Below are 13,685 nucleotides of genomic sequence, written 5' to 3'. Positions count from 1 at the left end.
ACTGGAGTCACACAAGATAAATGTGGTGTTGCTAACGTGTGTGCTGTAGTTGGCGAAGCTGTCAGGTGCGGCAGATGAAGGCTCGGGTGTCGGCACTGCTGAGCACTGTGAATTGATGCGGGCGGTAATCACGGCAAGCTCATCCTTGGTGCGTACAATGCGATACTTCAAAACGGCATTCTCACAGCGGAGGGCACATGTCTTGACACTTTCCACCAAGACACGATTCACAGTTGCGCAAGTACTCCTTGTGAGAGCCGTGCACTTATGCACCAAATAGTTAATAGCATTTACACTCAGAGCAGGTAGGAGAGCATGGTCACATGGTATGTGAGAGTTAGAGGTATGGTATGTGAGAGTTAGAGGTGTGGTGAAACAGAGAACCTAGAATGACATTTGGAGACAGGTGGTGGTGAGATAAGATGTCAATTCCCAGGATCAGTTCTGCAATTTCCGCCACATGAAAGATCTAGGGGAGAGAGAGGCCATTAGAGGGGTGGAGTTGAAGCTCATTGGAGCTACAGGTCTGGAGTGTAGGTGAGTTCACGGCTCACAGGAGAGCGTATATGTATGTTAGGGGGCATGTGATCATTGATTTAGGAATGGTTGAGACATCAGCACCAGTGACCACGAAGAAGTTGCGTCTCGAAACATTGTCTTTGATGTAAAGGTGGCCATTCAATGGGACACAGGCATGGATGGAATGTAGTGTGGGTTGGCACTTATCAGACGATTGGCTTTTCGGATGCCTGCACGGGGGCAGCTCTTTTTTGCATCATCGCCGAATATGGTGTGGTACCAACAGTGAGGGTATGTCGGGAGAGGAGGTGGCCAATCATCCTTGATGTGTTCGGTTTCGTACACCGGGGCGGTCAGCACTGGGTGATGTGCAGCGGCTCGCTGGGCAGAGAGTGTGCGCTCTGGGTGCCAGGTGGAACAGCACTGTGGGGGATGGAGAGCAGCCTGCCCCTGCCTGCAGCTTGGTGAACTATCAGTGCAGGAATGCCAACCTGTTGCGTGAGCTCCTGCTGGTGGCGCTGGTGGGTGAGCATATAGACCTAGTTAGCCATCCACAGACATGAACCGATGGATTCCAGGGTATGGGGGAGGAGATGAACCTGGAGATCTGTAGGCAGTTTTGATAACCACACTGACCACAGGGTTTTGTCCAGCATCATCTGCTCGCTGACCAGGAGGCTTAGCCGGCGCCAAAGCTGGGACGGGGTGCAGTCGCCGAGATATTCCTCATACAGTGTTTTCAGAATTTGAGGGGCACTCAGTGATAGTCTGTTTTGCAAAATCTTACTTTGAAGTTAGCGGAAGCATCAGAAGTAGGTCGCAGATCAGGTCTGCGTGCCTGTGCAGATGACTCATGAGGCACAAGAATTTTGAATTCTCGTCGGTGATGTGGTACAGTTCAAACAATTTCTCCACCAGTGAAAACCACGTTGCTGGGTTGTTGCTGGGTTGTCCTCAGATAGCGAGGCCAGGGTTGGTAAATGGCCTGGTGGTGGCGACAAAGGCGCAGCTAGTTCTGTATCTGAGTTCCTCATATCAGTCGTATGACGAGGATGCTGGACCAGCACAGTCGACGCAGACGGCACTGCATAGGGTGCGAGCAAGCAGTCTGTTGCAGAAGATGAGAATGGCACCAAAGCACTAGGAAATGATGCTGTAGAACTGTCCAATACAACAATCATGGCACAGAAGTCTGATGTGGAAGGCATAGCCGGCACCATGTGAAAAGTGAGTGGGTGAATGGCTGCAGTCGAAACCCCCTGAAAGTTTACTTGTGGTGGCAGGGAGGGTGGAAGAGCAGACATGTGCGGAGGAGCACAGTAAAATGTTCCCACAAGCCAGGGCATGTTCAGAGGGGCGGAAACCACAGTTCGTATCACTACTCGATACATTGTTCACATCATGTGGGGTCCCATAAAGTGGACTGACAGGTTGAATGGTCACTGGGGGCAGAAACTGGCCTGGAAATGTTCGTGATATACACTGGGCATTGTCCACTTTGTAAACCGATGAAGCGGTAAAGCACTCGGGCATCACAGGAGCACAATTGGTACACGTGGTCTGTCCTAACAAAGGTGAGGTTGCACTCGACACTGTTGTAACAGTCGTCCGGGCAGTCAGCATCTGATACATAGTTTGTGCATGAAATGCAGAATCCACATTAGCATGATGAAATGCAGGAATTTTGCTCTCCTCGTTATCGTTTTCGAAATTTGTGTGTCAATGCACACTCGCTGGAGAGGAAAAGCCTGAGTCCATGGTCACATGTTGCACTGTCAAGTGGCGAAAGTGTTGAGGCGATGAAACGGCAGGAAATGTGTTGTAGAATCCAGGTGGTGGTGAAGTGATGGAATGTCCCATTGTAGGTGCAGGAGCTTCGATATCCTCATGCTGCATGGTAGGATACATGGCCAAGTGGAGTGAAAGAAGGCGTAAACAAAGCCGATGCAGTAGACACCAAAAAACTTGCACTACGAGGATACGGCACGCAAATTCTTACTGGGGTACCACTGTAGGATTTCTGTTGGGTTGTAACCCAAAGAAAACACACTTAATGCCGTAAGACTCAATATATTTTGTGCAAACATCCACATTACAACAAGTCATACAGCAAACTGAATAAGCCGTTAGTTTACAGAGTCAAAGAACTTGTGATGGCAGAGATATATGTTTGTTCTTGCTGATGCCTCAACTTGATCCATAAACATGATGAAAACTTTAAATGATATACTTAAACCAAATAGCACTAACATAAATTGGTAGCACTTCCTTTAGTATAGGAGCACTCTAATAGCCAAAGGTTATATACAATGTGTCCTTGAAGGAAAGGTCAATATTCAGGGATGTGACAGGAATGATCATTTGAAGCAAAAAAGTCTAGTAAACATGGACTCTAAAATACACAGACCTGCCCTAAAAACTCTTTCAATATTTTTAGAGGAGAGATAACAAAACAAGAAAAATGTCCAGTAAACATGGACTTCAAAGTGCCTACCTTAAGAGCTATGAGCACTTATTCACCTTCTCTACTGTGGAACACATCTCTTCTACTGAACAAATGCTTTTAGCTCTTCAAGTATGCATTTTAGAGCCCATGTTTACTACACTTTTTTGCTTCTGTTATTAGTGCTAGAATTTACCAGACATTTAGATAATATCAATTTATTACTTATCACAATTACAGTATAACCATGAAGGCAAGCTACAGACTGAAGAAGAAAAACACAGAGAAAAGCACATATAAAAAACAAAGAGAAAATAATTTAAAGCATAATTATTAAACTGTCTTACTTCAACAGCTTTGAATAGTTGTTCCTGTCATGTCCCTGAATATTTATCATTTCTCTTAGGACATCCTGTGTAGTGACATCAAATACATAATTGCATAGAAATTTACAACATACTCTGATGAGTATGGAAGAAGTCTGGAGATATTGGAAGGTCTCAGATAGATTATATAATCGTAAGACAGAGATTCAGGAACCAGGTTTTAAATTGTAAGACATTACCAGGGGCAGATGTGGACTCTGACCACAATTTATTGGTTATGAACTGTGGGTTAAAACTGAAGAAACTACAAAAAGGTGGGAATTTGAGAAGATGGGACCTGGATAAACTGAAAGAACCAGAGGTTGTAGAGAGCTTCAGGGAGAGCATTAGGGAATGTTTGACAAGTATGGGGGAAAGAAATATAATAGAAGAAGAATGGGTAGCTTTGATAGACAAAATAGTGAAGGTAGCAGAGGATCAAGTAGGTAAAATGACGAGGACTAATAGAAATCCGTGGGTAATAGAAGAGATATAGAATTTAATTGATGAAAGTAGAAAACATAAAAATGCAGTAAATGAAGCAGGCAAAAAGGAATACAAATGTCTCAAAAATGAGATCGACAGGGAGTGCAAAATGGCTAGGCAGGGATGGCTAGAGAACAAATGTAAGGATGTAGAGGCGCATATCACTAAAAGATAGATACTGCCTACCGGAAAATTAAAGAGAACTTTGGAGAAAAGAGAACCACTTGCATAAATATCAAGAGCTCAGACAGAAACCCAGTTCCAAGCAAAGAAGGGAAAGCAGAAAGGTGGAAGGAGTGTATGGAGGGTCTATACAAGGGTGATGTTCTTGAGGACAATATTATACACTCCTGGAAATGGAAAAAAGAACACATTGACACCGGTGTGTCAGACCCACCATACTTGCTCCGGACACTGCGAGAGGGCTGTACAAGCAATGATCACACGCACGGCACAGCAGACACACCAGGAACCGCGGTGTTGGCCGTCGAATGGCGCTAGCTGCGCAGCATTTGTGCACCGCCGCCGTCAGTGTCAGCCAGTTTGCCGTGGCATACGGAGCTCCATCGCAGTCTTTAACACTGGTAGCATGCCGCGACAGCATGGACGTGAACCGTATGTGCAGTTGACGGACTTTGAGCGAGGGCGTATAGTGGGCATGCGGGAGGCCGGGTGGACGTACCGCCGAATTGCTCAACACATGGGGCATGAGGTCTCCACAGTACATCGATGTTGTCGCCAGTGGTTGGCGGAAGGTGCACGTGCCTGTCGACCTGGGACCGGACCGCAGCGACGCACGGATGCACGCCAAGACCGTAGGATCCTACGCAGTGCCGTAGGGGACCGCACCGCCACTTCCCAGCAAATTAGGAACACTGTTGCTCCTGGGGTATCGGCGAGGACCATTCGCAACCATCTCCATGAAGCTGGGCTACGGTCCCGCACACCGTTAGGCCGTCTTCTGCTCACGCCCCAACATCGTGCAGCCCGCCTCCAGTGGTGTCGCGACAGGCGTGAATGGAGGGACGAATGGAGACGTGTCGTCTTCCGCGATGAGAGTCGCTTCTGCCTTGGTGCCAATGATGGTCGTATGCATGTTTGGCGCCGTGCAGGTGAGCGCCACAATCAGGACTGCATACGACCGAGGCACACAGGGCCAACACCCAGCATCATGGTGTGCGGAGCGATCTCCTACACTGGCCGTACACCACTGGTGATCGTCGAGGGGACACTGAATAGTGCACGGTACATCCAAACCGTCATCGAACCCATCGTTCTACCATTCCTAGACCGGCAAGGGAACTTGCTGTTCCAACAGGACAATGCACGTCCGCATGTATCCCGTGCCACCCAGCGTGCTCTAGAAGGTGTAAGTCAACTACCCTGGCCAGCAAGATCTTCGGATCTGTCCCCCATTGAGCATGTTTGGGACCTGATGAAGCGTCGTCTCACGTGGTCTGCACGTCCAGCACGAACGCTGGTCCAACTGAGGCGCCAGGTGGAAATGGCATGGCAAGCCGTTCCACAGGACTACATCCAGCATCCCTACAATCGTCTCCATGGGAGAATAGCAGCCTGCATTGCTGCGAAAGGTGGATATTCACTGTACTAGTGCCGACATTGTGCATGCTCTGTTGCCTGTGTCTATGTGCCTGTGGTTCTGTCAGTGTGATCATGTGATGTATCTGACCCGAGGAATGTGTCAATAAAGTTTCCCCTTCCTGGGACAATGAATTCACGGTGTTCTTATTCCAATTTCCAGGAGTGTAGAAATGGAAGAGGATGTAGATGAATATGAAATAGGAGATATGATACTGCGTGAAGAGTTTGGCTGAGCACTGAAAGACCTAAGTCGAAACAAGGCCCCGGGAGTAGACAACATTCCATTAGAACTACTGACAGCCTTGGGAGAGCCAGTCATGACAAAAACACCTCCATCTGGTGAGCAAGATGTATGAGATGGGCTAAATACCCTCAGACTTCAAGAAGAATATAATAATTCCAATCCCAAAGAAAGCAGGTGTTGACAGCTGTGAAAATTATCGAACTATCAGTTTAATAAGCCATGGCTGCAAAATACTAACATGAATTCTTTACAGACGAATGGAGAAACTGGTAGAATCCGACCTCGGGGAAGATCATTTTGAATTCCGTAGGAATGTTGGAACACGTGAGGCAATACTGACCCTACGACTTATCTTACAAAATAGATTAAGGATAGGCAAACCTACATTTCTAGCATTTGTAGACTTAGAGAAAGCTTTTGACAATGTTGACTGGAATATTCTCTTTCAAATTCTGAAGGTGGCAGGGGTAAAATACAGGGAGCAAAAGGCTATTTACAATTTGTACAGAAACCAGATGGCAGTGATAAGAGTCGAGGGGCATGGAAGGGAAGCAGTGGTTGGGAAAGGAGTGAGACAGGGTTGTAGCCTATCCCCGATGTTATTCAATCTGTACATTGAGCAAGCAGTAAAGGAAACAAAAGAAAAATTTGGAGTAAGAATTAAAATCCATGGAAAAGAAATAAAAACTTTGAGGTTTGCCAATGACATTGTAAATCTGTCAGAGACAGCAAAGGACCTGGAAGAGCAGCTGAACAGAATGGACAGTGTCTTGAAAGGAGAATATAAGGTGGACATCAACAGAAGCAAAACGAGGATAATGGAATGTAGTTGAATTAAATCAGGCGATGCCGAGAGTATTAGATCAGGAAATGAGACACTTAGAGTAGTAAAGGAGTTTTGTTATTTGGAGAGCAAATAACCTAGGATGGTCAGAGCAGAGAAGATACAAAACATAGACGCTATGGTAGGGAAAGCGTTTCTGATGAAGAGAAATTTGTGAACATTGAGTATATATTTACATCAGGAAGTCTTCTCTGAAAGTATTTGTATGGAATTTAGCCTTGTATGGAAATGAAACATGGACGATAAACTGTTTAGACAAGAAGAGAATAGAAGCTTTTGAAATGTGGTGCTACAGAAGAATGCTCAAGATTAGATGGGTATATCACATAACTAAAGCGGAGGTAGTGGATAGAATTGGGGAGAAGAAGAATTTGTGGCACAACTTGACAAGAAAAGGGATCAGTAGGTAGGACACATTCTGAGGCATCAAGAAGGGATCACCAATTTAGTACTGGAGGGGAGTGTGGAGGGTAAAAATCATAGAGGGAGACCAAGAGATGAATACACTAAGCAGATTCAGAAGGATGTAAGTTGCAGTAGTTATTCAGAGATGAAGAGGCTTGCACAGGATAGAGTAGCCTGTCTTCTAAGATAAGTCATAGGGTCAATATTGCATTGCGTGTTTCAACATTTCTATGGAATCCAAACTGATCTTCCCTGAGGTCAGCTTTTACCAGTTTTCCCATTCGTCTGTAAAGAATTCATGTTAGTATTTTGCAGCCGTGGCTTATTAAACTAATATTTAGGTAATTTTCACAGCTGTCAACACCTGCTTTCTTTGGGATTGGAATTATTATATTCTTCTTGAAGTCTGAGGGTATTTTGCCTGTCTCATACATCTTGCTCACCAGATGGAAGAGGTTTTGTCATGACTGGCTCTCCCAAGGATATCAGTAGTTATAATGGAATGTTGTCTACTCCCGGGGCTTTGTTTTGACTTAGGTCTTTAAGTGCTCTGTCAAATTCTTCATGCAGTATCATATCTACCATTTCATCTTCATCTACATCCTCTTCCATTTCCATAATATTGCCCTCAGTTACATCGCACTTGTATAGACCCTCTATATACTCCTTCCACCTTTCTGCTTTCCCTTCTTTGCTTAGGACAGGTTTTTCATCTGAGCTCTTGATGTTCATACAGGTGGTTCTCTTTTCTCCAAAGGTCTATCCAATTTTCCTGTAGGCAGTGATACATTATGTTTATTATTATTATTATTATTTTCAGGTAACTTTTGCCCACAGTGTTAAATAACATACTTCAATGTTTCCCATGTCTTATTCTGCATCAGTGGTGGTTGTTACTGTGTGGTGCTAGCCCAGTTTATTACAATAATTCACACTATAAATTGAGCTGCAACAGTAAATAATTTCGTGCTTGCCAGTGCAAGTCCAGGAATGTGTGCTATAGACCATAAGCACAAGGTGTAGTGCCTTCAATCATTTGAGTGAGTGTCGCCTGGCATCAGGCTGCCAGTAGTCAGTGGCAACTGTATGAAGAGGGAACTCTCAAGCAGAGATCATAATAGAAAACTACAAGTTCTTCGATGTAACTATTTTTGGAAAGTTGTGCTATTACTGATAAGTTAGAAAGTGAAGTAAATTATCTTTGAACTTCCTTCAGACAAATACTTTTAGTAGACATATTAAATGCAGTTTAAAAAGAAAAATAAAAGAAGAAATGGGCTTGGACTCTCCATTTTGCATTTATACAGTGTTGTTTAAACCCTAGACCATGAGTAACGGTAGCACCTGAACAGCTAAAACAAAAGGCACACTTTCTCTAGAAATTACTGCATCCTAAAGATGTGCCAGTTCTTGCTGATGGCCCACTGTAGGATTCTGAGAAGTGGACAGTTTTATTGTTGCTTCAAGTGAATAACTTGGACTTTGTTTCTGCAGTGATGACCAGCTGGCAGGTAGCTAGGTTTTATCTCAAAGACTGTAGGTATCCATGTAGTGCTTGATCAACTAGCCTTCTAAAACTGAGCCACAGGGCCTCTAAATGCTACTGCCCTCAACCTGAATTAAATGTTTTGAATTCCTTCATGAGATATGACACTACTGCCTCTTTTCCTGGTTTACTGAATATGTAAATCTTCCTACTTGTGTTAGTTACCTTTTGGTAATTATTGCTACAACTATCTTGTGGTCGCTGATGTCATGTGGTCACTGATAAAAGTTTTGATGTGGACATCCTCAAAGAGATTAGGTGTTTTTGTTACTAGTAGATCTAATATACTTACATCATGAGTGGAATTTGGGCTGTCTCTTCAAAATTGTTTCCAGAAAAAGCATTTAATGTTGTTTCACTGGATGCCTTATCACGCACTCTACTGACAAAACCATTGCTATTGCACTGGATTGTTTGATGATTTAAGACTCCTCAGATAGTTACATTATGATTATGAACATATGTACTTATGTGCCGAGGTTTTCTCTGTTTATGATCGCCCTTGATACTGAGTCGTCCCCGAGCAATCTCACTTAGAGCTTCCATTACTATCTCTGTAGATTTGAGTTTCTTGTTTACTGTGACACATACACCATCTCCATTTACCATTAGCATAGCCTTTCAATCTACATTTACATTTATCTCAAAAATGTGGCTGCTATCAATTTTGGGTTGTATCCAGATTTTTGAAGGTGTTCTTCAGACTGGGTCACAAATGGTTCGACATTTGACCACTACGGACTCACCTTCAAATCAAATAATGAATATCATGATCATGATACAAGAGGTAAATATGCAAGTATTACCGAAAAGTTTGAGGAACTCAATTGGGAATGATAATTAAATCAACACCCTACGCTGCCGACAGGCTTTGATATACATCAATGGGGACAGTTGAAAATATGTGCCCCAACTGGGACTCGAACCCGGGATCTCCTGCTTACATGGCAGATGCTCTAACCATCTGAGCCACTGAGGGCACAGAGTATAGTGCGACTGCAGGGACTTATCCCTTGCACACTCTGTGTGAGACCCACATTCCCAACTCAATGTCCACACACTACATTCCTAGTGCCACTGCCCATTACACTCATTACTCACCACAGACAATCTTACCGAGTCCCGTAAGAGTGGACATTAAGTGGTAATGTGGGTCTCATGGGGAGCGTGCAAGGGATAAGTCCTGCAGTCGCACTATAATCTGTGCCCTCAGTGGTTCAGATGGATAGAGCGTCTGCTATGTAAGCAGGAGATCCCAGGTTCGAGTCCTGGTCAGGGCACACATTTTCAACTGTCACCATTGATGTATATCAAAGCCGGTCAACAACGTAAGGTCTTGATTTAATCATCATTTCATTCTAAAGCACTGCATGGTCACCGATGGTATCTGTTCTTTCAGACATGTCCGAAAGAACAGATACCATCTTCGTATCAATTGGGAATCACCGGAGGGAGTGTAAGTCTCTTTTTGAGGAGTTCTATTGAGCAAATGTAGAGAACTGGCATTTGAGGCTGATTGCTAAATGATTCTACAGCCACCAACATACATTTTATGTAATGACCTCGAAGATAAGATTGGAGAGATTAGGGCTTGTATGGGGGCATTTAAACAGTTATTTTTCCCTTCCTCTGTTTGTTAGTGAAACAGAAGGGTAAAAGACTAGTAGCAGAACAGAGTGCCCTCAGCCACACGCTGCACAGTGGCTTGCAGAGTATGTATGTATATGTATATAGAAGTAGATTTAGATGTAGACATGACTGGCAGGTGAAAGTTTGTTATTGTTTAGTTGGATAACACTCTTTCAGCACCCTTATTTTAATACAAATATAAAATAATTGAATAGCTTGATAATTAACATAGTCCGTATCAAGGCAACTTGTAAATCCCTGTTTATGTAACACAAATGTGAGTGTTCCTCCATTTCTATTCATTTGGTTATACATTTGCCAGGATAAGGCAGATTATATATGCATCTGCTTTTTTTATTTATTTGAAGAGAACTGAAAATGAGACAGCTGCAGGGATGAATTTTCTTGAGTTAGCACCTAATTGATAGTGAAAGATACCAGATGAGAAACTTAAGATAAAAATGCTACACAAAATTAAACATAAAGGGTTATGTTGTTGGGGTTGGGGTGGGTGATATATTACAAGTTTCAGTAAGAGAGACTGCCTCAAACCTGTTAGCTGTGTGGTTGTATGTAGTACCCTGTGTTCTACCTGGTCTCTGCCTCTCTTTTACTTTGCCACTTGACCTGCCACCGGCATACTAGTCATTTATTTGGGTGAATAGTGGCAGATCTTGTACTTCAAATAGAGATGGTATCAGTGGAAGAATAGAGATGGTATCAATGGAAGAGTATAGTTCATAAGGTATCTTTGGTGTTTCTGGTATGTACACTCCTGGAAATTGAAATAAGAACACCATGAATTCATTGTCCCAGGAAGGGGAAACTTTATTGACACATTCCTGGGGTCAGATACATCACATGATCACACTGACAGAACCACAGGCACATAGACACAGGCAACAGAGCATGCACAATGTCGGCACTAGTACAGTGTATATCCACCTTTCGCAGCAATGCAGGCTGCTATTCTCCCATGGAGACGATCGTAGAGATGCTGGATGTAGTCCTGTGGAACGGCTTGCCATGCCATTTCCACCTGGCACCTCAGTTGGACCAGCGTTCGTGCTGGACGTGCAGACCGCGTGAGACGACGCTTCATCCAGTCCCAAACATGCTCAATGGGGGACAGATCCGGAGATCTTGCTGGCCAGGGTAGTTGACTTACACCTTCTAGAGCACGTTGGGTGGCACGGGATACATGCAGACGTGCATTGTCCTGTTGGAACAGCAAGTTCCCTTGCCGGTCTAGGAATGGTAGAACGATGGGTTCGATGACGGTTTGGATGTACCGTGCACTATTCAGTGTCCCCTCGACGATCACCAGTGGTGTACGGCCAGTGTAGGAGATCGCTCCCCACACCATGATGCCGGGTGTTGGCCCTGTGTGCCTCGGTCGTATGCAGTCCTGATTGTGGCGCTCACCTGCACGGCGCCAAACACGCATACGACCATCATTGGCACCAAGGCAGAAGCGACTCTCATCGCTGAAGACGACACATCTCCATTCGTCCCTCCATTCACGCCTGTCGCGACACCACTGGAGGCGGGCTGCACGATGTTGGGGCGTGAGCGGAAGACGGCCTAACGGTGTGCGGGACCGTAGCCCAGCTTCATGGAGACGGTTGCGAATGGTCCTCGCCGATACCCCAGGAGCAACAGTGTCCCTAATTTGCTGGGAAGTGGCGGTGCGGTCCCCTACGGCACTGCGTAGGATCCTACGGTCTTGGCATGCATCCGTGCATCGCTGCGGTCCGGTCCCAGGTCGACGGGCACGTGCACCTTCCGCCAACCACTGGCGACTACATCGATGTACTGTGGAGACCTCACGCCCCATGTGTTGAGCAATTCGGTGGTACGTCCACCCGGCCTCCCGCATGCCCACTATACGCCCTCGCTCAAAGTCCGTCAACTGCACATACGGTTCACGTCCACGCTGTCGCGGCATGCTACCAGTGTTAAAGACTGCGATGGAGCTCCGTATGCCACGGCAAACTGGCTGACACTGACGGTGGCAGTGCACAAATGCTGCGCAGCTAGCGCCATTCGACGGCCAACACCGCGGTTCCTGGTGTGTCCGCTGTGCCGTGCGTGTGATCATTGCTTGTACAGCCCTCTCGCAGTGTCCGGAGCAAGTATGGAGGGTCTGACACACCGGTGTCAATGTGTTCTTTTTTCCATTTCCAGGAGTGTATTTCTCGGTAGCCCTCCCAACATACCCATTCACACTAGCTTCCACTCACTTGACAGCAGCCAATGTGTTAGTTGCTTATTTAGTTTCAGTTTCTCATATAAACTTCATGTGGGTTGCTTATGGATTCATTGCAGGGGTACAGACAGACAGTCTTGCAAATATCTTTTGAACTCATTTTCTGAAAACTGTCTTGGACATCTAGTTCCACAGACCACATGCAATGGAAATATTTTAGGCCTTGTAGCTACAGACAGGCCTGACCTAATTGATGGCATAAGTATAGAGACAAGGATTAGTTAGCACGATGTCATCATAACAACTTTGGTTACCAAAGTTAGTATTACAGCAACTAACACAATAGTAAAAAATAACATTAAACCGAGAATACCAATTTTCTTTTGATTTCTGGATCTGTTATACCTCAAGGCTCACAAGTTTTTTTTATAGATTATTTAAGCACAAGAAAGTGATTTTATGTTACAACAAGAGAAATGCTTGAGCTCAAATTTGTTTATTCCCTGAAGCTGCTAAGATATTCCACTTTTATCCATTTGGTACAAAAAAAACTGAATGTTTTCATTCACATTTTGTCATTTTTTCCAGCTTTTCTTTTTATCCCCTTATCATTTGTAATTTCTGTAACATTCTCTTCCTAGTCATCATCCACTATTTAAATAATGCGTTTTTTTTACAGAGGCAAGCAGATTGAGAGAAGCCATCCTGAATACTGTGTTGGCCAGTATATTGTTAATGTGAAGTCTTTTGAAGCCGTTGCATTGCCCGTATTTTGTGACGTGGTAAGCTAATGTAACAGTTGATCTGCAGTAATTAACATTCAAGATCAGTAGCCTGAAATGCAAACAATTTTCTTTACAGTAAAACAAAGCATAAAGTATGGATAAATAGCAGATTTATTGATCCCCTTCTCTTGCTCTCTGCTCTCCCTCCCCTCTCCCCCTCCCCTTCCTCCTCCCACCTCTCTCCTCCCCCCACCTTCACCTCTCCCCCTTTCTCCCTTTGCCACTGAGAGTTAATATCTTCTTTTTTTGTTATATCTAAAATTAAAACTTCTCAAAAAACCTTTGCTTTCAAGCATTTTACCACTTGTTCAGGTTTCTTCCTGTTTGTCGTACATAGACTTTGTGAAGAATGACTGGCTGCACTAAAGCCTGTGTGTACACTGTAATTAGCCTAATAATGTCTTTACTGTGCCTATGAGAGTAAACTGTAGGTGGCTGAAGTATATTCAGGGTGGTCCATTGAAAGTGACTGGGCCAAATATCTCACGAAATAAGCATCAAATGAAAAAACTACAATGAAGGAAACTCATTGAGGTTGAAGGAGGAAACCAGATGGCGCTATGGTTGGCCCGCTAGATGGCACTGCCATAGGTCAAATGGATATCAAC

The 13,685-nt window shown here is 44.5% G+C and overlaps 1 protein-coding gene and 1 non-coding gene across 2 annotated transcripts in view; one reads left to right on the top strand and one right to left on the bottom strand.

The window, feature by feature from the left end:
- The window catches only part of LOC126187651 (cancer-related nucleoside-triphosphatase homolog), a 72,547-nt gene that overhangs the window by 27,831 nt on the left and 31,031 nt on the right, over window positions 1-13,685 (top strand). Inside the window, exon 3 of the mRNA XM_049928860.1 lies at window positions 12,972-13,074. Coding sequence (XP_049784817.1) covers window positions 12,972-13,074 — 103 coding nt within the window. The remainder of the gene's footprint in view (window positions 1-12,971; window positions 13,075-13,685) is intronic.
- Trnat-ugu (transfer RNA threonine (anticodon UGU)) lies at window positions 9,360-9,434 on the bottom strand. The gene has a single exon. It is a non-coding gene; the product is annotated as a tRNA-Thr (tRNA).

The sequence above is a fragment of the Schistocerca cancellata genome, chromosome 5, assembly GCF_023864275.1.
Source record: "Schistocerca cancellata isolate TAMUIC-IGC-003103 chromosome 5, iqSchCanc2.1, whole genome shotgun sequence".
Classification (NCBI taxonomy): Eukaryota; Metazoa; Arthropoda; class Insecta; order Orthoptera; family Acrididae; genus Schistocerca; species Schistocerca cancellata.
This window is presented reverse-complemented; position numbering and strand designations above follow the sequence as displayed.